Source organism: Salmo salar, chromosome ssa09 (genome assembly GCF_905237065.1).
Source record: "Salmo salar chromosome ssa09, Ssal_v3.1, whole genome shotgun sequence".
NCBI lineage: Eukaryota > Metazoa > Chordata > Actinopteri > Salmoniformes > Salmonidae > Salmo > Salmo salar.
In genome coordinates, this window is record NC_059450.1 from 96,228,421 (window position 1) to 96,252,864 (window position 24,444).

The 24,444-nt window shown below is 46.4% G+C and overlaps 1 protein-coding gene across 6 annotated transcripts; it reads right to left on the reverse strand.

Moving 5' to 3' along the window:
- Nucleotides 1-235: 235 nt before the first annotated feature.
- On the reverse strand, nucleotides 236-24,208 carry LOC123744683 (uncharacterized). Of its 6 annotated transcripts, none has more exons than XR_006771094.1 (3): nucleotides 12,002-12,554; nucleotides 1,740-4,448; nucleotides 236-276 (listed from the first exon to the last, which is right to left on the reverse strand). XR_006771094.1 is itself a non-coding variant. In XM_045724257.1 (3 exons), the coding sequence occupies exons 1-3, from the start codon at nucleotides 23,001-23,003 to the stop codon at nucleotides 4,030-4,032; spliced, it is 603 nt and encodes a 200-aa protein (XP_045580213.1). In that variant the 5' UTR covers nucleotides 23,004-23,054; the 3' UTR covers nucleotides 1,064-4,029. The 6 variants fall into 6 exon arrangements, 1 of the variants encoding a protein (XP_045580213.1); XR_006771093.1 differs by lacking the exons at nucleotides 236-276; nucleotides 12,002-12,554 and adding exons at nucleotides 21,944-22,101; nucleotides 24,167-24,208 and having other exon boundaries at nucleotides 1,064-4,448; XM_045724257.1 differs by lacking the exons at nucleotides 236-276; nucleotides 12,002-12,554 and adding exons at nucleotides 21,944-22,101; nucleotides 22,978-23,054 and having other exon boundaries at nucleotides 1,064-4,448.
- Nucleotides 24,209-24,444: the final 236 nt, after the last annotated feature.

The following is a 24,444-nucleotide window of genomic DNA, read 5'->3' on the forward strand; positions in this document are numbered from 1 at the left end:
TGGCCAGTCCTCTTCTGGCTGTGTAGGGTGGATATTATAACAGAACATGGTCAAGATGTTAAAATGTTGAAATGTTCATAAATGACCAGCATGGTCAAATAATAATAATCATAGTAGTTGTCGAGGGTGCAACAAGCATGTCCGGTGAACAGGTCAGGGTTCCATAGCCGCAGGCAGAACAGTTGAAACTGGAGCAGCAGCACGGCCAGGTGGACTGGGGACAGCAAGGAGTCATCATACCAGGTAGTCCTGAGGCATGGTCCTAGGGCTCAGGTCCTCCGAGAGAAAGACAGAAAGAGAGAATTAGAGAGAGCATATTTAAATACACACAGGACACCGGATAAGACAAGAGAAATACTCCAGATGTAACAGACTGACCCTAGCCCCCCGACACATAAACTACTGCAGCATAAATACTGGAGGCTGAGACAGGAGGGATCAGAAGACACTGTGGCCCCATCCGATGATACCCCGGACAGGGCCAAACAGGCAGGATATAACCCCACCCACTTTGCCAAAGCACAGCCCCCACACCACTAGAGGGATGTCTCCAACCACCAACTTACCGTCCTAAGACAAGGCCGAGTATAGCCCACAACGATCTCCGCCATGGCACAACCCAAGGGGAGGGCGCCAACCCAGACAGGAAGACCACGTCAGTGACTCAACCCACTCAAGTGACGCACCCCTCCCATGGACGGCATGGAAGAACACCAGTAGGCCAGTGACTCAGCCCCTGTAAAAGGGTTAGAGGCAGAGAATCCCAGTGGAAAGAGGGGAACCGGCAAGGCAGAGACAGCAAGGGCGGTTTGTTGCTCCAGCCTTTCCGTTCACCTTCACACTCCTGGGCCAGACTATACTTAATCATAGGACCTACTGAAGAGATAAGTCTTCAGTAAAGACTTAAAGGTTGAGACTGAGTCTGCGTCTCTCACATTGGTAGGCAGACCATTCCATAAAAATGGAGCTCTATAGGAGAAAGCCCTACCTCCAGCCGTTTGCTTAGAAATTCTAGGGACAATTAGGAGGCCTGCGTCTTGTGACCGTAGCGTACGTGTAGGTATGTACGGCAGGACCAAATCGGAAAGATAGGTAGGAGCAAGCCCATGTAATGCTTTGTAGGTTAGCAGTAAAACCTTGTGAACAGTGTGTGTGCGTGCATGCCAACAAAGCTGTAGACGCTAATTGGAGAGTCAAAGCTAAAAATCAGCTGCTTGTAGCAGAGGAGACGGATGTGAGATACCACAGGATATGCGGCAGAGGAGACGGATGTGAGATACCACAGGATATGTGGCAGAGGAGACGGATGTGAGATACCACAGGATATGCAGCAGAGGAGACGGATGTGAGATACCACAAGATATGTGGCAGAGGAGACAGATGTGAGATACCACAAGATATGTGGCAGAGGAGACGGATGTGAGATACCACAGGATATGTGGCAGAGGAGACGGATGTGAGATACCACAGGATATGCGGCAGAGGAGACGGATGTGAGATACCACAGGATATGTGGCAGAGGAGACAGATGTGAGAGACCACAGGATATGTGGCAGAGAGAGAATAGAAAGCATATCATAGGAAGGCGTAAGCTCATTCCCAAAGAATGCTAGAAAGATTATATGTTGCTGTAAAGTGGTCATCAGAAATATTTTGTGTGAAAAATACTTTAAATAACCAGAAAGTAAAAAAAAATACATTATTTGAAACAGGTACTATTGTATCATTATCATCATTACCCTTCACTCCATAGATCCTTTGGATTTGGGTTTGGATTTGGGATCTTCGAGGAGGGAGGGCTGGGAATCAAATGTACTAAATTACATCCTATTCCTCTATAGTGTGCTACTTTTGAATGGGGGCTGTGAGGCTTTATGTAGGGAACAGTGTTCCATTTGGGAACAAGACAGAGTACAGGACACACCCCTCATAAGAAGACCAGCTTTGGACAGCAGTCCTAGATTCAAATAGTATTTGTTTCCTTTCAAATACTTTTAAGCGTTGGATTGAGACTGCATGCAGGGCCAGATGGGCAAGGTTTGAACTTTTGAGACTATCCCGGTTGGTTGTACTGCAGCCAGGGAAGCTCGATCAAGTGCAGCAAAGGCAGTTGAAAGAAAACAAATACTACCTGAACCCATGTCTGTTGGACAGACGCTTCAGCCAGCTGGGGACAAAACTCCTCGCCAGTCAACTGAAAACAAGGATCAGGATGCAGTGGCAGGAGTTTAATTCCAATTCCTGCTCTGAACTGACTATCTAAGTTACTTTCTCGTGTCAGCCAAGACACCAACAATGTCTTTTCGAGTATCAGCAAGACAAAATTGATAATTTTAGGATGTTTGGCCGTTTACATGTTTTCAAAAACAACATGAGATATCAATAAAGGACTGGAAGATATTGCTGAGGGGGGAAGATGGGAGACAGCATGATACAGGAGTCTAGCAGCAGGATACAATGGCCTCCATGATTCTCAATCATATATGTACTGTTGGAAGTCCTGTATAATATATATTTTTTAAATTATGTATTGTCACATACATACAGTAGTTGCAATGAAATGTTGTGCTCAAGGGCAGATCAACAGATTTTTCACCTTGTCAGCTCGGGTATTCGAATGTGCTTGTGTGTATGTGTGCAAGAATGTCCCGTGGCGGTGTTGCCAGGCTGAAACCTTAGTGGACGTTGGCTGGGAGACTCTCTGTGTTGCCAGGCTGGAACCTTAGTGGACGTTGGCTGGGAGACTCTGTTTTGCCAGGCTAGAACCTTAGTGGACGTTGGCTGGGAGACTCTCTGTGTTGCCAGGCTGTAACCTTAGTGGACGTTGGCTGGGAGACTCTCTGTGTTGCCAGGCTGGAACCTTAGTGGACGTTGGCTGGGAGACTCTGTTTTGCCAGGCTAGAACCTTAGTGGACGTTGGCTGGGAGACTCTCTGTGTTGCCAGGCTAGAACCTTAGTGGACGTTGGCTGGGAGACTCTCTGTGTTGCCAGGCTGGAACCTTAGTGGACGTTGGCTGGGAGACTCTCTGTGTTGCCAGGCTGGAACCTTAGTGGACGTTGGCTGGGAGACACTCTGTGTTGCCAGGCTGGAGCCTTAGTGGACGTTGGCTGGGAGACTCTGTGTTGCCAGGCTAGAACCTTAGTGGACGTTGGCTGGGAGACTCTCTGTGTTGCCAGGCTGGAACCTTAGTGGACGTTGGCTGGGAGACTCTCTGTGTTGCCAGGCTAGAACCTTAGTGGACGTTGGCTGGGAGACTCTCTGTGTTGCCAGGCTGGGCCCTTAGTGGATGTTAGCTGGGAGACTCTGAGAAAAACTCTGGGAGTGGAATTCTGATGTTCTGGTTGTCCATGGGCTTTTATCTAAACCATGTTGTTATCTTTGATTCCCTTTTGAGGTGGCTAGCTGGATGTTTGATTTCCTGTTGAGGTGGCTGGCTGGAGGTCTGATTTCTTGTTGAGGTGGCTGGCTGGAGGTCTGATTTCTTGTTGAGGCGGCTGGCTGGAGGTTCGATTTCTTGTTGAGGTGGCTGGCTGGAGGTCTGATTTCTTGTTGAGGTGGCTGGCTGGAGGTCTGATTTCTTGTTGAGGTGGCTGGCTGGAGGTCTGATTTCTTGTTGAGGTGGCTGGCTGGGAGGTTTGATTTCCTGTTGAGGTGGCTGGCTGGGAGGTTTGATTTCCTGTTAGGGTGGCTGGCTAGAGGTTTGATTTCCTGTTGGGGTGGCTGGCTGGAGGTCTGATTTCTTGTTGAGGTGGCTGGCTAGAGGTTTGATTTCCTGTTGAGGTAGCTGGCTGGAGGTCTGATTTCTTGTTGAGGTGGCTGGCTGGGAAGTTTGATTCCCTGTTGAGGTAGCTGGCTGGAGGTCTGATTTCCTGTCTGTGAAAAATGATCTTGTCATCAATCTGCCGACCAGGGGCAGAATTTCTCTCTGGTTAGCTAGCCTGGCCTACCCTCCTTCTCTTCCTCCCTCCAATGGATTCTTGCCACTTTGGATTTTCTTGCATGAAAGTATGAAATTTCATTTTGGAAGATTATAGGGGTGGGAGGTAAGGAAACAGAGAGAGATAGATGGAGGACTCTGCCATGTGTTGGAGGAGTGGAGGACTCTGCCATGTGTTGGAGGATGTGGAGGACTCTGCCATGTGTTGGAGGAGTGGAGGACTCTGCCATGTGTTGGAGGATGTGGAGGACTCTGCCATGTGTTGGAGGAGTGGAGGACTCTGCCATGTGTTGGAGGAGTGGAGGACTCTGCCATGTGTTGGAGGAGTGGAGTACTCTGCCATGTGTTGGAGGAGTGGAGGACTCTGCCATGTGTTGGAGGATGTGGAGGACTCTGCCATGTGTTGGAGGATGTGGAGGACTCTGCCATGTGTTGGAGGATGTGGAGGACTCTGCCATGTGTTGGAGGATATGGGTTCTCTTCTCTGGCAGCTCCTTCCTGTAACATACCCTTTATAACAGGAGAGAGAGATGGGAAGACAGAGAGAGGAGAGAGAGGGGAGAGTGTAGAGAGGGGGGGGTAGAGTGAGGGGAGTCGTACAGAGATATACAGTATATTCCATTTCACTGTTCCTGTCATGACAGTAGACTAGTTTCATGACAGTAGACTAGTTTCATGACAGTAGGCTAGTTTCATGACAGTAGGCTAGTTTCATGACAGTAGCCTGGTTTCATGACAGTAGCCTGGTTTCATGACAGTAGCCTGGTTTCATGACAGTAGACTAGTTTCATGACAGTAGGCTAGTTTCATGACAGTAGGCTAGTTTCATGACAGTAGACTAGTTTCATGACAGTAGACTAGTTTCATGACAGTAGACTAGTTTCATGACAGTAGACTAGTTTCATGACAGTAGACTAGTTTCATGTGAAGTCTGCAATTTACTATTCAGCCATAAAACTGATTTAAGTTTGCCTGCATTAAAGTTCCCAGCCACTAGGATCGCTGCTTCTGGGTGAGCATTTTCTTCTTTGCTTATGGCCTTATAGAGTTGGTTGAGTACGGTCTTAGTGCCAGCTTCATTCTGTGGTGGTAAATAGACGGCTATGCATAATATAGATGAGAACTCTCTTGGTAGATAGTGTGGTCTACAGCTTATCATGAGGTACTCTACCTCAGGCGAGCAATACCTTGAGACTTCTTTAATATTAGACATCGCGCATCAGCTGTTATTGACAAAAAGACACACACCCCCACCCATCGTCTTACCAGACATAGCTTCTCTGTTCTGCCGGTGCATTGAAAATCCCTCCAGCTCTATATTGTCCGTGTTGTCGTTCAGCCACAACTCGGTGAAACATAGGATATTACAGTTCATAATGTCCCGTTGGTAGGATAATCGTAATCGTAGGTAATCCATTTTATTTTCCAATGATTGCATGTTTGCAAGTATAATTGATGGCAGTGGGAGTTAACTCTTCTCGCCTACGGATTCTCAGAAGGCAGCCTGATCTGTGTCCTCTTTTCCTCCGTATTTTCTTCAAGCAAATGACGGGGATCTGGGTCTGTTCCTGGGAGAGCAGTATATCTTTCTTGTCAAACTTGTTAAAGTAAAAAGCTTCTTCCAGTCTGTGGTGAGTAATACCACTTCTGATGTCCAGAAATTATTTTTGGTCGTAAGAGACGGAAGCAGCAACATTATGTCAAAAATAAGTTACAGACAATGCAAAAAATGTATTAAAAATAGCACAATTGATTACGGGCATGTAAAACGTCAGCCATCCTCTTCGGCGCCATTTTAACCATCAGACCCAGATTTAATTCACCCTCATGGGGTCAAATAGTCAGACTCCCTCCTTTAGCCCCTGATATAAGACCCAGAACCCCAGCCTTCATTCCCTAAAATAGGACGCAGAACCCCAGCCTTTATTTGTCACATTGATGACGCTGGAGAGACAAAGCAGGTGCGGGGAGTCAAACATTTAATATAGAACGGACATATAGGACCCAGTCTCCAGCCTTAACCCCTAATATAGGACCCAGACACCAGCCTTTATGCCCTTCCCCTGCCCCCCCTGCTTATCTTATATGCATAGTCACTTTAACTATACATTGATGTACATACTACCTCAATTGGCCCGACCAACCAGTGCTCCCGCACATTGGCTAACCGGGCTATCTACATTGTGTCCCACCACCCGCCAACCCCTCTTTTTACGCTACTGCTACTCTCTGTTCATCATATATGCATAGTCACTTTAACCATACCTACATGTACATACTACCTCAATAAGCCTGACTAACCGGTGTCTGTATATAGCCTTGCTACTCTTATTTTCAAATGTCTTTTTACTGTTGTTTTATTTCTTTACTTACCTACTCACACACCTTTTTATTTTATTTTATTATATATATTTTTTTGCACTATTGGTTAGAGCCTGTAAGTAAGCATTTCACATTTCACATTTCACTGTAAGGTGTGCCGAATACCTGTAGTATTCGGCACACGTGACAAAGAAACTTTGATTTGATTTAATATAGGACCCAGACCCCAGCCTTTATTCCCTAATATAGGACCCAGACCCCAGACTACAAAAGAGTCCTCTGAAGGGGGAGCCCCAGACCTTCGGTCCCCAGGACCTAGCCCCAGCCCCATACGTTAGCCCTTAGAACACTAGTATCCCTCCACCCTTATGGGGTCAAATCTCCCTGCAGTCAGGCCTCAGAACCAGGCCTCCAGACACCCCTGGGACTGCAGTGCTGAATCCATTAGAGACGTCTTACTCCTGGCCTGGTTTACATCCAGTCCCATTAGAGACTTGGTCTGTCTGTTCTAACCCTCTACCATAGTTTTAGTTGGTTTGGCCCTTCTATCATGGTTTACATCCAGTCACCTATTCATTTTCCCATGTAACTTATCCAGTAACAGGAACCTGATAGAGCCAGATGGCTGTGTGTGGGTATATGTTGGGTGTTTGTGTGAGTGAGTGAGTGCGTGCGTGCGAGTGCATGTGAGTGCCTATGTATGAGTGCGTGCGAGCGCATGCGTGCGAGCTTGTGAGCTGAGTGGGTTCTACAGTTGGAGTGTATTTCTGTCCGTTTATGTCTCTCTCTGTCGTCATGGAAACCCAGATGTTTCAGATTACTGGTATATTAATATCTGTTGTGTTTACAAACAACTCAGCACTATGTAGGAGGATTGTACTGTTATTGGGACTCCCGAGTGGCGCAGCAGCAGTCTAAGGCACTGCATCTTTGTGCAAGAGGCGTCACTACAGTCCCTGATTCGAATCCAGGCTGAAACACATCCGGCTGTGATTGGGAGTCAATACGGAAGTGGTCAGATGATGCGGATGCTACGCTACTGGACTGTTTTGCTAGCACAGACTGGAATATGTTCCGGGATTCATTACATGGCATTGAGGAGTATACCACCTCAATCACCAGCTTCGTCAATAAGTGCATCGACGACGTCGTCCACAATGTGACCATATGTACATATCCCAATCAGAAGCCATGGATTGCATAGTGGAGAAGGTACGGTGGGATTCGAAATGGTCGGTGATCTGTTTGTTAACTTGGCTTTCGAAGATTTTAGAAAGGCAGGGCAGGATGGATATAGGTCTATAAGAGTTTAGGTCTAGAGTGTCTCCCCCTTTGAAGAGGGGATGACTGCGGCAGCTTTCCCAATCTTTGGGGATCTCAGATTATACGAAAGAGAGGTTGAACAGGCTAGTAATAGGGGTTGCAACAATTTCTGCGGATAATTTTAGAAGGAGAGGGTCCAGGTTGTCTAGCCCAGCTGATTTGTAGGGATCCAGATTTTGCAGCTCTTTTAGAACATCAGCTGTCTGGATTTGGGTGAAGGAGAAGTTGGGGGTGGGGGGTTTGGGCAAGTTTCTGCAGAGGTGCAGAGCTGTTGGCCGGGGTAGGGGTAGCCAGGTGGAAAACATGGCCAGCTGTAGAAAAAGGCTTACTGAAATTCTCGGTTATCATAGATTTATCGGTGGTGTCAGTGTTACCTAGCCTCAGTGCAGTGGGCAGCTGGGAGGAGGTTCTCTTATTCTCCATGGACTTTACAGTGTCCCAAAACTTTTTGGAATTAGTGCTACAGGATGCAAATTTCTGTCTGATAAAGCAAGCCTTAGCTTTCCTGACTGACTGTGTATATTGGTTCCTGACTTCCCTGAAAAGTTGCATATCGCGGGGGCTATTTGATGCTAATGCAGTACGCCACAGGATGTTTTTTTGCTGGTAAAGGGCAGTCAAGTCTGGGGTAAACCAAGGGCTATATCTGTTCTTAGTTCTACATTTTTTTAATGTGGCATGCTTATTTAAGATGGTGAGGAAAGCCCTTTTCAAGACCAACCAGTCATCCTCTACTGATGGGATGAGGTCAATATCCTTCCAGCATACCCGGGCCAGGTCGATTAGAAAGGCCTGCTCGCTGAAGTGTTTAAGGGAGCGTTTGACAGTGATGAGAGGTGGTCGTTTAACCGCGGGCCCATTACGGACGCAGGCAATGAGGCAGTGATCGCTGAGATCCTGGTTGAAGACAGCAGAGGTGTATTTAGAGGGCAGGTTGGTCAGGATGATATCTATGAGGGTGCCCATGGTTACGGATTTAGGGTTGTACGTGGTAGGTTCCTTGATAATTTGTGTGAGATTGAGGGCATCTAGCTTAGATTGTAGGACGGCCGGGGTGTTACGCATATCCCAGTTTAGGTCACCTAACAGTACGAACTCTGAAGATAGATGGGGGGGGCAATCAATTCACATATGGTATCTAGAGCACAGCTGGGGGCTGAGGGGGGTCTATAACAAGCGGCAACGGTGAGAGACTTATTTCTGGAAAGGTGGATTTTTAAAAGTAGAAGCTCGAATTGTTTGGGCACAGACCTGAATAGTATGACAGAACTCTGCAGGCTATCTCTGCAGTAGATTGCAACTCCTCCCTCTTTGGCAGTTCTATCTTGTCGGAAAATGTTGTAGTAGGGGATGGAAATTTCAGAATTTTTGGTGGCCTTCCTAAACCAGGATTCAGACACGGCTAGGACATCATGGTTGGCGGAGTGTGCTAAAGCTGTGAATAAAACAAACTTTGGGCGGAGGCTTCTGATGTTAAAATGCATGAAACCAATGCTTTTACGGTTACAGAAGTCAACAAATGAGAGCGCCTGGGGAATAGGTGTGGTGCTGGAGGCTACAGGGCCTGGGTTAACCTCTACATCACCAGATGAACAGAGGAGGAGTAGGATAAGGGTACGGCCAAAGGCTATATAAACTGGTCGCCTAGTGCGTTGGGAACAGAGAATAAAAGGAGCAGATTTCTGGGTGTGGTAAAATAGATTCAGGGCATAATGTACAGACAAGGGTATGGTAGGATGTGAGTACAGTGGAGGTAAACCTAGGCATTGAGTGATGATGAGAGCGGTTGCATCTCTGGAGGCACCAGTTAAGCCAGGTGAGGTCTCCGCATGTGCGGGGGGTGGGACAAAAGAGCTATCTAAGGCATTTATGGTGGGGCTGCGGGCTCTACAGTGAAAGAAAACAATAATAACTAACCTAAACAGCAGTAGACAATGCATATTGAAATTAGGGAGAGGCATGTGTAGCCGAGTGATCATATGGTCCAATGAGCAGCAATAGGTGAGTCAGGAAGCCGTTCGGTAGTCGCTACTACGCTAGGCAAGCTGGAGACATGGCAATTCAGAAAGCTAGCGGGCCGGGGATAGCAGGTGGGTCTTCGGCAACGTCGCAACGGAAAAGCCTGTTGAAACCACCTCAGACGATTACGTCGGCAGACCAGTCGTGATGGATCGGCGGGGCTCTGTGTCGGCAATAAAGGATCCAGGCCAATTGGCTAAAGAGGTATTGTAGCCCAAGAATTAGCTGGTAGACCTCTTCGGCTAGCTGGGAGATGGGCCTAGCTCGAGGCTAGCTCAAGGCTAACTGGTGCTTGCTTCGGGACAGAGGCGTTAGCCAGGAGTAGCCACTCGGATAGCAGCTAGCTAGCTGCGATGGTCCTGTGTAATGGTCCAGAGTTTATGGTAGGAATACGGAGATGTGGTAGAGAAAGCAGTCCGATATGCTCTGGGTTGATATCACGCTGTGCAGACTGGCAGGTATTGACCGAGCTGAGGCTGGCTGGTGTCTGAGTTAACAGTGAAGACCACTAGCAGTGGCTAACTGACTACTAGCTAGTTAGTAGCTAGTAGCTAGTTAGCTGGCTAGCTTCCGATGGGGGTTCCGGTTCTAAAGTATAATAATAGCAGATCCGTACCACATTGGGTGAGGCGGGTTGCAGTAGAGTATACTCAGTCCGTAGATGGAAAATTAGATTAAAATATATACAAAAATATTCGAAAAAAATTAGGAAAACTATTATTTACACGGGGACAAGACAAACACACATCTGACTGCTACGCCATCTTGGATACATAGACCACCCCCCCCTTTGTTTTTACACTGCTGCTACTCGCTGTTTATTATCTATGCATATTCACTTTACAAATTACCTCGACTAGCCTGTACCCACACACATTGACTCGGTACCGGTACCCCCTGTATATAGCCTCATTATTGTAATTGTAATTCTCTTCATTAATTAATTAATTAATTAATTTTTTAAAATGTTATTTATTGAATATTTTCTTAACATTATTTCTTGAACTGCATTGTTGGTTGAGGACTTGTAAGTAAGCGTTTCATGGTGAGGTCTACACTTGTTGTATTCGGCGCAGGTGACAAATAAAGTTTGGTTTGATTTGAAATATTCAGACCCTTTGCTATGAGACTCGAAATTGAGCTCAGGTGCATCCTGTTTCCATTGATCATCCTTAAGATTTTTCTACAACTGGATTGGAGCCCATCTGTGGTAAATTCAATTGATTGGACATCGTTTGGAAAGGCACAGTTGACAGTGCATGTCAGGGCAAAAACCAAGCCATGAGGTCGAAGGTATTGTCCGTAGAGTTCTGAGACAGGATTGTGTCGAGGCACAGACCTGGGGAAGGGTACCAAAACATTTCTGCAGTATTGAAGGTCCCCAAGAATGCAGTGGCCTCCATTGTTCTTAAATGGAAGAAGTTTGGAACCACCAAGACTTTTCCTTGTGCTGGCCGCCTGGCCAAACTGAGCAATCGGGGGAGAGGGCCTTGGTCAGGGTGGTAATGTTTTGCAGCAGCAGGGACTGGGAGACTAGTCAGGATCGAGGGAAAGATGAATGGAGCAAAGTACAGAGAGATCCTCGATGAAAGCCTGCTCCATAGCGCTCAGGACCTCAAGCTGGGGCGAAGGTTCACCTTCTAAAAGGACAACAACCCTAAGCACACAGAAAAGACAACACAGGAGTGGTTTCAGGACAAGTCTCTGAATGTCCTTGAGTGGCCCAGCCAGAGCTCGGACTTGAACCCGATCGAACATCTCTGGAGAGACCTGAAAATAGCTGTGCAGCGACGCTCCCCATCCAACCTGACAGAGCTTGAGAGAGGATCTGCAGAGAAGAATGGGAGAAACTCCCCAAATACAGGTGTGCCAAGCTTGTAGCATCATACCCAAGAAGGCTCGAGGCTGTAATCGCTCCAAAAGGTGCTTCAACAAAGTACTGAGTAAAGGGTATGAATACTTATGTAAATGTGATATTTAATCAATTTTAGAATTAGGCTGTAACCTCACAAAATGTGGAAAACGTCAAGGTGTCTGAATACTTTCTGAAAACGCATCTGTTGTTTTTAATGTTGGGGCTTGTCTTCCATTTCTGGAAGTGTCACACAACCCAAAGTGTTCTTTAACTTCTTTGACCTTGTAATTACGCTCTGAGAGAATTACAACAAACATAATGTTATAGTGTCTGCATCATAATGGTTGAACCATCTGTCTCCAAATATCCATGGCCTTTGTGACTAACGTGATAAACTTCACAAAAAGGCTTCAACATTTTCCTCTTTTTTCAGCATCCTTTACCTACTGTACTCAATACTGGTATTCTCTCTCCATCTGGAATGAAAAAAATCATAAGCATCAGTGGATTTGAATACATTCTAGACCCATGGTTTTCCTCTTACCTTGGATGGATGGATGTAAAAACACGTCTCTAGCGGACGGTAAATCCCGGGTTATTTCCAGTGTTGACTCAGAATGTGTTTGGCAGATTTAGGAGCGTTAGGTCACTGCTTTTCACTAATAGAGCCTGTAGCCTTGGACATGCCTGAGTGGAACAATGACTCAGAGAGAGAGGCAGGGGGGAGGGAAGGAGAGAGGGAGTGGGAGGGAAAAAGAGAGAGCGCGAGAGAGAGGGAGGGAGATAGGCACAACAGGAGGGAGAGAGGGAGTGGGATAGAGAGCAGGAGTGAGGGAGAGTGAGCAGGAGAGAGGGGGGAGAGAGGGAGAACAAGGGATTTCCCCCCAAACACAGGACAGAACAGCTCTTTGCTGCAGTATTCACACTAAAACAACATGTCTGGGAGCAGAGGGTAAAGGAAAACTCCATGTAGTGCCAAGCTCCTACACACACTTCTCTTCATAGTCCATCTATTCTGGGTCCTCACATCATTCCCTACCACCAAGGGACTAGAGAGTCATCTGTCCAAATCATTCATCCACCTCCACCTACTGTATCCAGCCAACTATTCTGCCTCAGTTGTATCATCCATCCACCCACTCAACCCATCCTCCCTTTATCCACCCACTCAACCACCCTTCCTGTATCCACCCACTCAACCCATCCTCCCTTTATCCACCCACTCCGACAGCTAAAGCGGTATGGAGCAGTATAGAGCAGTAGAGAGCAGCATAGAGCAGTAGAGAGCAGTAGAGAGCAGTAGACTAGAGCATAGAGCAGTAGACTAGAGTATACATTTACATTTACATTACATTTAAGTCATTTAGCAGACGCTCTTATCCAGAGCGACTTACAAATTGGTGCATTCACCTTATAATATCCAGTGGAACAACCACTTTACAATAGTGCATCTAAATCTTTTAAGGGGGGGTTAGAAGGATTACTTTATCCTATCCCAGGTATTCCTTAAAGAGGTGGGGTTTCAGGTGTCTCCAGAAGGTGGTGATTGACTCCGCTGTCCTGGCGTCGTGAGGGAGCTTGTTCCACCATTGGGGTGCCAGAGCAGCGAACAGTTTTGACTGGGCTGAGCGGGAACTGTGCTTCCTTAGAGGTAGGGAGGCGAGCAGGCCAGAGGTGGATGAACGCAGTGCCCTTGTTTGGGTGTAGGGCCTGATCAGAGCCTGAAGGTACGGAGGTGCCGTTCCCCTCACAGCTCCGTAGGCAAGCACCATGGTCTTGTAGCGGATGCGAGCTTCAACAGGAAGCCAGTGGAGAGAGCGGAGGAGCGGGGTGACGTGAGAGAACTTGGGAAGGTTGAACACCAGACGGGCTGCGGCGTTCTGGATGAGTTGTAGGGGTTTAATGGCACAGGCAGGGAGCCCAGCCAACAACGAGTTGCAGTAATCCAGACGGGAGATGACAAGTGCCTGGATTAGGACCTGCGCCGCTTCCTGTGTGAGGCAGGGTCGTACTCTGCGAATGTTGTAGAGCATGAACCTACAGGATCGGGTCACCGCCTTGATGTTAGTGGAGAACGACAGGGTGTTGTCCAGGGTCACGCCGAGGCTCTTAGCACTATGGGAGGAGGACACAAGGGAGTTGTCAACCGTGATGGCGAGATCATGGAACGGGCAGTCCTTCCCCGGGAGGAAGAGCAGCTCCGTCTTGCCGAGGTTCAGCTTGAGGTGGTGATCCGTCATCCACACTGATATGTCTGCCAGACATGCAGAGATGCGATTCGCCACCTGGTTGTCAGAAGGGGGAAAGGAGAAGATGAATTGTGTGTCATCTGCATAGCAATGATATGAGAGACCATGTGAGGATATGACAGAGCCAAGTGACTTGGTGTATAGCGAGAATAGGAGTGGGCCTAGAACAGAGCCCTGGGGGACACCAGTGGTGAGAGCACGTGGTGCGGAGACAGATTCTCGCCACGCCACCTGGTAGGAGCGACCTGTCAGGTAGGACGCAATCCAAGCGTGGGCCGCGCCGGAGATGCCCAGCTCGGAGAGGGTGGAGAGGAGGATCTGATGGTTCATGGTATAGAGCAGTAGACTACAGTATGGAGCCGTAGACTACAGTATGGAGCCGTAGACTACAGTATGGAGCAGTACACTACAGTATAGAGCAGTAGAGAGCAGTATAGAGCAGTAGGGAGCAGCATAGAGCAGCATAGAGCAGTAGACTACAGTAGAGCAGTAGACTACAGTATAGAGCAGTAGAGAGCAGTAGACTACAGTATGGAGCAGTAGAGAGCAACATAGAGCAGCATAGAGCAGTAGACTACAGTATAGAGCAGTAGAGAGCAGTATAGAGCAGTAGAGAGCAACATAGAGCAACATAGAGCAGTAGACTACAGTATGGAGCAGTAAACTAGAGGATAGAGCAGTAGAGAGCAGCAGAGAGCAGCACAGAGCAGTAGACTACAGTATAGAGCAGTAGACTACAGTATAGAGCAGTAGAGAGCAGTAGAGAGCAGTAGATCACAGTATGGAGCAGTAGAATACAGTACGGAGCAGTAGACTACAGTATGGAGCAGTAGACTACAGTATGGAGCAGTAGACTACAGTATGGAGCAGTAGACTACAGTAGAGAGCAGTAGAGAGCAGTAGACTACAGTATAGAGCAGTAGACGACAGTATGGAGCAGTAGATAGCAGCAGAGAGCAGTAGAGAGCAGTAGACTACAGTATAGAGCAGCAGAGAGCAGTAGAGAGCAGTACAGAGCATAGAATACAGTACAGAGCAGTAGACTACAGTATGGAGCAGTAAACTACAGTATGGAGCAGAAGACTACAGTATGGAGCAGAAGACTACAGTATCGGGTAGTAGACTACAGTATAGAGCAGTAGACTATAGTATAGATAAGTAGACTACAGTATAGGGCAGTAGACTACAGTAGAGAGCAGTAGACTTCAGTATCGGGCAGTAGACTACAGTATAGAGCAGTAGACTATAGAATAGATAAGTAGGGGAAGGACTGCCCGTTCCATGATCTCGCCATCACGGTTGACAACTCCATTGTGTCCTCCTCCCAGAGTGCTAAGAACCTTGGCGTGACCCTGGACAACACCCTGTCGTTCTCTACTAACATCAAGGCGGTGACCCGATCCTGTAGGTTCATGCTCTACAACATTCGCAGAGTACGACCCTGCCTCACACAGGAAGCGGCGCAGGTCCTAATCCAGGCACTTGTCATCTCCCGTCTGGATTACTGTAACTCGCTGTTGGCTGGGCTCCCTGCCTGTGCCATTAAACCCCTACAACTCATCCAGAACGCCGCAGCCCGTCTGGTGTTCAACCTTCCCAAGTTCTCTCACGTCACCCCGCTCCTCCGCTCTCTCCACTGGCTTCCTGTTGAAGCTCGCATCCGCTACAAGACCATGGTGCTTGCCTACGGAGCTGTGAGGGGAACGGCACCTCCGTACCTTCAGGCTCTGATCAGGCCCTACACCCAAACAAGGGCACTGCGTTCATCCACCTCTGGCCTGCTCGCCTCCCTACCTCTGAGGAAGCACAGTTCCCGCTCAGCCCAGTCAAAACTGTTCGCTGCTCTGGCACCCCAATGGTGGAACAAGCTCCCTCACGACGCCAGGACAGCGGAGTCAATCACCACCTTCCGGAGACACCTGAAACCCCACCTCTTTAAGGAATACCTAGGATAGGATAAAGTAATCCTTCTAACCCCCCCGTCTGCTAAATGACTTAAATGTAAATGTAGACTACAGTATAGGGCAGTAGACTACAGTAGACAGCAGTAGACTACAGTACAGAGCAGTATAGAGCAGTAGAGTACAATATACAGCAGTATAGAGCAGTAGACTACAGTATAGAGCAGTAGACTACAGTATAGAGCAGCATAGAGCAGTATACTACGGTAAAGAGCAGTAGAGAGCAGAAGACTTTAGCATAGAGCAGCAGAGAGCAGTAGACTACAGCAGAGAGCAGTAGACTGCAGCATAGAGTAGTAGACTGCAGTATAGAGCAGTAGACTACAGTATAGAGCAGTAGACTGCAGCATAGAGCAGTAGACTACAGTATGGAGTAGTGGACTACAGCATAGAGCAGTAGACTACAGTATAGAGCAACATAGAGCAGTAGACTACAGTATAGAGCATTATAGAGCAGTAGACTACAGTATGGAGCAGCATGGAGCAGTAGACTACAGTATGGAGCAGTATATTACAGTATAGAGCAGTAGACTACAATATAGAGCAGTAGACTACAGTATGGAGCAGTGGACTACAGTATAGAGCAGTAGACTACAGTATAGAGCAGCATAGAGCAGTAGACTACAGTATAGAGCAGCATAAAGCAGTATACTACAGTAAAGAGCAGCAGAGAGCAGTAGATTTAAGCATAGAGCAGCAGAGAGCAGTAGACTACAGCAGAGAGAGGTAGACTGCAGCATAGAGCAGTAGACTACAGTATAGAGCAGTAGACTACAGTATAGAGCATTATAGAGCAGTAGACTACAGTATGGAGCAGCATGGAGCAGTAGACTACAGTATGGAGCAGTATATTACAGTATAGAGCAGTAGACTACAATATAGAGCAGTGGACTACAATATAGAGCAGTAGACTACAGTATGGAGCAGTGGACTACAGTATAGAGCAGTAGACTACAGTATAGAGCAGCATAGAGCAGTAGACTACAGTATAGAGCATTATAGAGCAGTAGACTACAGTATAGAGCAGCATAGAGCAGTAGACTACAGTATGGAGCAGTATAGAGCAGTAGACTACAGTATAGAGCAGTATATTGCAGTATAGATCAGTAGACTACAATATAGAGCAGTAGACTACAGTATAGAGCAGTATATTACAGTATAGAGCAGTAGACTACAGTATAGAGCAGTATATTACAGTATAGAGCAGTATATTACAGTATAGAGCAGTAGACTACAGTATAGAGCAGTAGACTACAGTATAGAGCAGTAGACTGCAAGTTACAGAGAATGTTGTCTGGTATGTCCCAAATGGCACCTTATTCCATATTTAGTGCACTGCTTTTGCCATAGCGCTCTGGTCTAAAGTAGTGCACTATATAGGGAATAGGGTGCCACAGGGCCCTGTTCAACAGTAGTGCACTATATATAGGTAATAGTGTGCCACGGGGCTCTGGTCAAAGTAGTGCACTATAGGCCTCCCGGGTGGCGCAGTGGTCTAAGGCACTGCATCGCAGTGCAAGCTGTGCCACCAGAGACTCTGGGTTTGAGCCCAGGCTGTCGCAGCGGGCCGTGACCGGGAGGCCCATGGGGTGGCGCACAATTGGCCTAGCGTCGTCCGGGTTAGGGAGGGTTTGGCCTGCAGGGATATCCTTGTCTCATCGCGCACTAGCGACTCCTGTGGCGGGCCGGGCGCAGTGCACGCTAACCAGGTCGCCAGGTGTACGGTGTTTCCTCCGACACATTGGTGCGGCTGGCTTCTGGGTTAAGAAGGCATTGTGTCAAGAAGCAGTGCGGCTTGGTTGGGTTGTGTTTCGGAGGATGCATGGCTCTCGACCTTCGCCTCTCCCGAGTCCGTGCGGGAGTTGTAGCGATGAGACAAGACAGTAATTACTAACAACTGGATACCACAAAATTAGGGAGAAAAAGGGGGTGCACTATATAGGGAATAGGGTGCCACAGGGCTCTGGTCAACAGTAATGCACTATATAGGGAATAGGGTGCCATTTGGAACACAAGGGTCTGACATCATGTCCAGATTCAGTCTAATGCGTTCATTCGGCGATGGTTCTTTTCATGTTCCTCCTCTAGCCTTGATCCCAGATGCAGAGAATCAAATCAAAGCGTGTCTGGGGTGTTTGATGAGAGGCAGGGACGTGGGCCAAACCCCAGTCACAGCCCCGCGGGGAGAAATGGACACAACGATGACGATGAATGGATTGTTGATGTTTTCGCAACCATGAAGAAAACTCCCCATGGCAACAGCATACTCCTGCTGACATTTTGTTTTCATATCACTCACACACGCAGTCACCCACCCACCCACACCCGGCACACACACGTCACTCATCAAAAAGCTTGTGGTCTCGTCTCTGGCCCCCAATTACATAATCGAACAGCATTGTAAGCCCCTCCTTGCCATCATCAAATTCAACTACATTATCTGTCCTGTTTTAAACGATTATACTCCACTTCCCATAATTGACTGTCATGACTAGTTTGTCATTGAGAGAGAGAGTTGATCAGGGTGGTTCGTCTTCTTCTCTTTCCACGTATTTATAGTGGCTTGTTTGAAGATGTTGGCCGATCTCATCGGTCACGGGACAAAGAAATGTCAGTCAAAAGAAGCTATAATTCATAACCTTCATTCAGTTGTTGAGATCTACATTACTTCCCAGATGGCCCCCTATTCCCTATATAGTGCACTACTTTTGACCAGAGCCCTATTCCCTATATAGTGCACTACTTTTGACCAGAGCCCTATTCCCTATATATAGTGCACTACTTTTGACCAGAACCCTATTCCCTATATATAGTGCACTACTTTTGACCAGAGCCCTATTCCCTATATAGTGCATTACTTTTGACCAGAGCCCTATTCCCTATATAGTGCACTACTTTTGACCAGAGCCCTATTCCCTATATAGTGCACTACGTTTCACCAGAGCCCTATGGACCTTGTTCAAAATAAATGCATATGGAATAGAGTGCCATTTAGGAAGCCTTGATTCTACAGAAAAGAGAGAAGAGAGGAATCAGGAAGTCAACATCGGGAAGATAGAGAGGACTCAGGAAGTCAACATCAGGAAGATAGAGAGGATTCAGGAAGTCAACATCAGGAAGATAGAGAGGAATCAGAAAGTCAACATCTGGAATATAGAGAGGACTCAGGAAGTCAATATCAGGACTCAGGAAGTCAACACTTGGCTGACTGCATGATACACAACAACTATAGTTCTTATATTTCATTACATCCAGATTACAGTCTTATAACGCTTTATCATTGACTTCAGGACTTTAGCAGGACTTCATGGAGATGTATCTGTATGTGTCTGGGGACCTGCTCTGTTGTTGATTACTGCAGCATCATTTGATAATCAACTGTGGCATTCACAATAACCCAGCAGGCCTCAATGATCACAATGAGTTGTCTCTGTTGGTTAGCTGTAGCATCTATGCTAGCTCGACTGGGAGAGTGATTTTATTTTACAGCCAGGAGGGGTGGGTGGGTGTAAACCAAGATGTTGAAAGTGTTAAGATTTAGTAGCCTGCATCCAGTAAGTCACCCTCCCATACCAACACTCTCTACCCCTCCCATTGTCTCCCTCACTGCTCTCTCTATCTCTCTCTCACTCTCTCCTCCGCTTCTCCCTCCCCTCTCTCTCCCTGCCTATTCTTCACCTCATACATCTGTAACAGCTCAGGGTCCAGTGGGTTGGATCTGAACACTATGACAAGAAAAGAAAGAGCTGGACTGAGCCATAGACTGTTAGAGTGTAGCAGACCAGAGTAGGACAGAGTGCACCTCTCTAACCCACAGCTCTGTCAGGGCAGCAGGTGGTCTGGCTAGTGGGACACTCTCAGTAAAAAAAGGTTACACAAGTGTTCTTCGGCTGTCCCTATATGAGACCTCTTTTTGGCTCCAGTTAGAACCCTTTTGTGTACCATGTAGAACCCTCTGTGGAAAAGGTTCTACATGGAACTCAAAAGGGTTCTACCTGGAACAAAATAGGGTTATTCAAAGGGTTCTCGTACGGGCACAGCAAAAGAACCCTTTCAGGTTCTAGATCGCAAAAATGTTTCTAAGAGTGTTCTGTAGGATTGTTGGCTGGTTCTGTTCACTTCAGAAGGCCTGAATGTGTGATTTATCTGTGTGCGCTGACGAGTAGAATCAACAGCATTGTTCAGCATCAACAACAATGCCACTCAAATCCTAAATCAAATCACATACACGTGTTTAGCAGATGTTATTGCGGGTGTAGCGAAATGCTTGTGCTTCTAGCTCCGACAGTGCAGTAATATCTAACAAATTACACAACATTTACCCAATACACACAAATCTAAGTAGGAATGAATTAGGACTATATACATATATGGACGAGCGGTGTCAGAGCAGAACGGACTAAGATACAGTACAATAGTATAGAATACAGTACCGTAATTTCCGGACTATAAGCCGCAACTTTTTTCCCACGCTTTGAACCTCGCGGCTTAAACAATGACGCGGCTAATATATGGATTTTTCCCGCTTTCACATTTTTTTTTCCAAAAAAAACACACATTCTATGATGTGCTCAGTTTTTTGGCAGCATGAAGCTTTCATTAGACCAATGAAATTGCCGAACGGGTTAAGGTCAAACAACTTTTCTGTTTACTGTTTAGATTAAATCGAGCGCGCTCAAACTTCCTATCATTCTGATTACAGTAGTCATTTTGTCACCCTGATTCCTGGGGGCACAACAAAGTATTTGCAGCCACTCGACATCAGTGTAAATCGTGCATTTAAGTTGGCACTCCATGTTCAGTGGGAGGCTTGGATGACAAGTGGGGAGAAATCTTTCACTAAAACGGGCCGCATGCGAAGAGCAACTTATGGTCAAGTCTGCCAGTGGGTCCTGACAGTGTGGAGCATTGTCAAAAAATCCACTAACGGGTTTCGAAAGGCTGGACTGCTGCATGTTGAAGAGGGCTCAGCGGGGGATTTGCCTCTGGATGAAAGTGACGAGAGCGACAATGAAAACGATCCAATATCGGATGAAGCAAATCTGAGGCTATTCAACTCCGAGTGGTTTCAGTGGTTCAGTGGTTTCAGTGCACAGGAGGAGGAAGATAGTGACCAATGACTTTCTTGGTAGGCTACTGTTTACTGCACTTTTTTTTTTTTGTTACATGCCGTGTTTCGATAAAGCCTATTTATTTTTGTTACAAGCTGTCACGGTTGTCGTTGGTAATGGAGGACCAAAATGCAGCAGGACTGTGTTTGTTCATTTTGAACATTTATTAAATCAAAATGAACACAAAAACAACAAAACGAACTCAAGATATACCGACAGTCTTGACAGTCTTCTCAGGCTCATACATGCTCATACATGCTCATACATGCTCATACATGCTCATACATGCTCATACATGCTCGACAAGAAACAATCTCCCACAAATACACAGACAAACACACCCAACTAATATAGGACTTCCAATCAAAGGCAACACCACACAGCTGCCTTCAATTGGAAGTCCACCCCAATTAACTCAACATAGAAACAGATTACCTAGACTAAACATAGAATTACATAAACAAGGAACAGTGCCCAAAAACCCCGGAATACATAAATCAAATGCCCTTTTAGAAAAAACACCACCCCGAACCACATAAACCAAATACCCTCTGCCACGTCCTGACCAAACTACAATAACAATTAATCCTTATACTGGCCAGGACGTGACACAAGCCGTGTTTCGTTAAAGCCTATTTATTTTTGTTACAAGCCGTGTTTCGTTAAAGCCTATTTATTTTTGTTACAAGCCGTGTTTAGTTAAAGCCTGTGTAAAGTTCATTTGTTTCAATGTACCGGTAGGCACCTGCGGCTTATAGACATGTGCGGCTTATTTATGTTCAAAATAATATATATTTTTTTAATTCAGTGCGCTTAATAGTCCGGAAATTACGGTATATACATATGAGATGAGTAATACATAGACTAAGATACAGTACAATAATATAAAATACAGTATATACATATGAGATGAGTAATACATTGACCAAGATACAGTAGAATAGGATAGAATACAGTATATACATATGAGATGAGTAATATCAGATATGTGAACATTATTAAAGTGACTAGTGTTCCATTCCTTAAAGTGGACAGTGATTTCTAGTCTATGTATATAGGCAGCAGCCTCTAATGTGCTAGTGATGGCTATTTAATAGTCTGATGGCCTTGCGATAGAAGCTGTTTTTCAGTTTCTCGGTCCCAGCTTTGATGCACCTGTACTGACCTCGCCTTCTGGATGATAGCGGGGTGAACAGGCAGTGGCTCGGGTGGTTGTTGACCTTGATGATCTTTTTGGCCTTCCTGTGACATCGGATGCTGTAGGTGTCCTGGAGGGCTGGTAGTTTGCCATTTTCTATTGGTTCCCTTGAGTTTTCCAAAGTTCTAAAAGCATTGAGGAAGGTAGAGAAAATAGGCATTTGTTTGTTATTAAAACTTCTCTAGGATAGGTGGGACGGTAGCGTCCCACCTGACCAACATCCAGTGAAAGTGCAGGGCGCCAAATTTAAACTACAGAATTGTAAATATTTAACAATCTTGAAAATACACATGCAATATGTCAAAATAAAGCTTAACTTCTTGTTAATCCAGCCGCGGTGTCAGGTGTCAGGCTTTACGGCAAAAGCAAACCGTGCGATTATCTGAGGACAGCGCCCAGCACACAAATGCATAACAATCCTTTTCAAGCAGGCAGGTGGCGACACAAAAGTCAGAAATAACGATATAATTCATGCCTTACCTTTGAAGAGCTTCTTCTGTTGGCACTCCAAAAGGTCTCAGTTACATTACAAATGGTCCTTTTGTTTGATAAATGTATTTTTTATATCCATAAAAACTCAGTTTAGCTGGCGCGCTTCAGTCAATAATCCACTCTGTTCCATCGGTCAAAATGTATACAAAATGAATCCCAAACGTTACCAATAAACTTATCCAAACAAGTCAATCAGCATTTATAATGTTGACATCTAGTGGAAGCCCTAGGAACTGAAATCGGGCACGATTTCACCTTATTATAAGAATGTGCCAGCCATTGAAATCAGTGGTAGGATGAAAAACATTTTTTGGGGGATGGTTTGTTATCGGGGTTTCGGCTGCCATTTCAGTCCTTTTATACTCACAGACATTATTTTAACAGTTTTAGAAACTTTAGAGTGTTTTCTATCCAAGTAGCAGACAGTTTGCTTTGGGCACGCTTTTCATCCGGACGTCAAAATACCGCCCCCTATCCCAAAGAAGTAATCACAAAAGTGGTTTTCAAACCTCTTTCTACATCTCCCAGAGTACATCTTGCTGGCTTCCCCTCTCTGTCCCTCCGTTTCTCTGCCAGTGTGCGTCTCTGTCTTGCTATCTTTTTGCATCTCCCTCCGTCTCTCTCCCTCTCTGCTCTACAATATGACACCATGTGTTTTTAATTATTATCTGGACAGGTACCTCAGATCAGCTGTTAGATATGGAGCTGGTCGCTGAGGGCAGAACTGTTCTACCTTTTACATTACCACACGGTTGTTTTACTTGGACCTAATAGCTGCTCTGACATGTCTCAGACATACAGGAAACAGGGACTTGTAAAAAATACAACCAGCATTATTATTATTATGACTCATTGATTAAAAACCCTGTAGCTAACTCTGCAAAACTGGATGGGAGGGGTTGAGGGACGGGACTGGATGGTGTTCAGAGATAGATGGGAGGGGTTGAGGGGAACTGAAGTGTGATCCTGGATGGTGTTCAGAGATAGATGGGAGGGGTTGAGGGTAGCTGAAGGATGGGACTGGATTGTGTTCAGAGATAGATGGGAGGGGTTGAGGGTAGCTGAAGGCTGGGACTGGATGGTGTTCAGAGATAGATGGGAGGGGTTGAGGGGAACTGAAGGGTGATCCTGGATGGTGTTCAGAGATAGATGGGAGGGGTTGAGGGGAGCTGAAGGATGGGACTGGATGGTGTTCAGAGATAGATGGGAGGTGTTGAGGGGGGCTGAAGGGTGGGACTGGATGGTGTTCAGAGATCGATGGGAGGTGTTGAGGGGAGCTGAAGGGTGATCCTGGATGGTGTTCAGAGATAGATGGGAGGGGTTGAGGGGAGCTGAAGGCTGGGACTGGATGGTGTTCAGAGATAGATGGGAGGGGTTGAGGGTAGCTGAAGGCTGGGACTGGATGGTGTTCAGAGATAGATGGGAGGGGTTGAGGGGAACTGAAGGGTGGGACTGAAAATAAACAAAAGTTAACTATTGTCAAATATACTGTGTCTGTAAAATGTCTACAGTGCCTTCGGAAAGTATTTAGACTCCTTGACTTTGTCCACATTATTTCTTCATCAATCTACGCACTTTACCGCATAATGACAAAGCAGAATCAGGTTATAATTTTTTGCAAATGTATTAAAAAAAAAAACTGAAATGTCACATTTACATAATTATTCAGATCCTTTACTCAGTACTTTGTTGAAGCACCTTTGGCAGCGATTACAGCCTCGAGTCTTCTTGGGTATGACGCTACAAGCTTGGCACAGCTGTATTTGGGGAGTTTCTCCCATTCTTCTCTGCAGATCTTCTCAAGCTCTGTCAGGTTGGATGGGGAGCATCGCTGCACAGCTATTTTCAGGTCTCTCCAGAGATGTTAGATCGGGTTCAAGTCCAGGCTCTGGCTGGGCCACGCGAGGACATTCAGAAACCTGTCACGAAGCCACTCCTGCGTTGTCTTGGCTGTGTGCGGCCAGCTCTAGGAAGAG

Coding starts and splice junctions, on each gene's coding strand:
- LOC123744683 (XM_045724257.1), bottom strand. CDS start 23,003: ATGTACTCTGGGAGATGTAGAAAGAG. Junction 22,102..22,977: donor TCTGGGAGATGTAGAAAGAG/GTTTGAAAACCA, acceptor CAATGCTTTTAG/AACTTTGGAAAACTCAAGGG. Junction 4,449..21,943: donor GCTATCATCCAGAAGGCGAG/GTCAGTACAGGT, acceptor CCTGTTATAAAG/GGTATGTTACAGGAAGGAGC.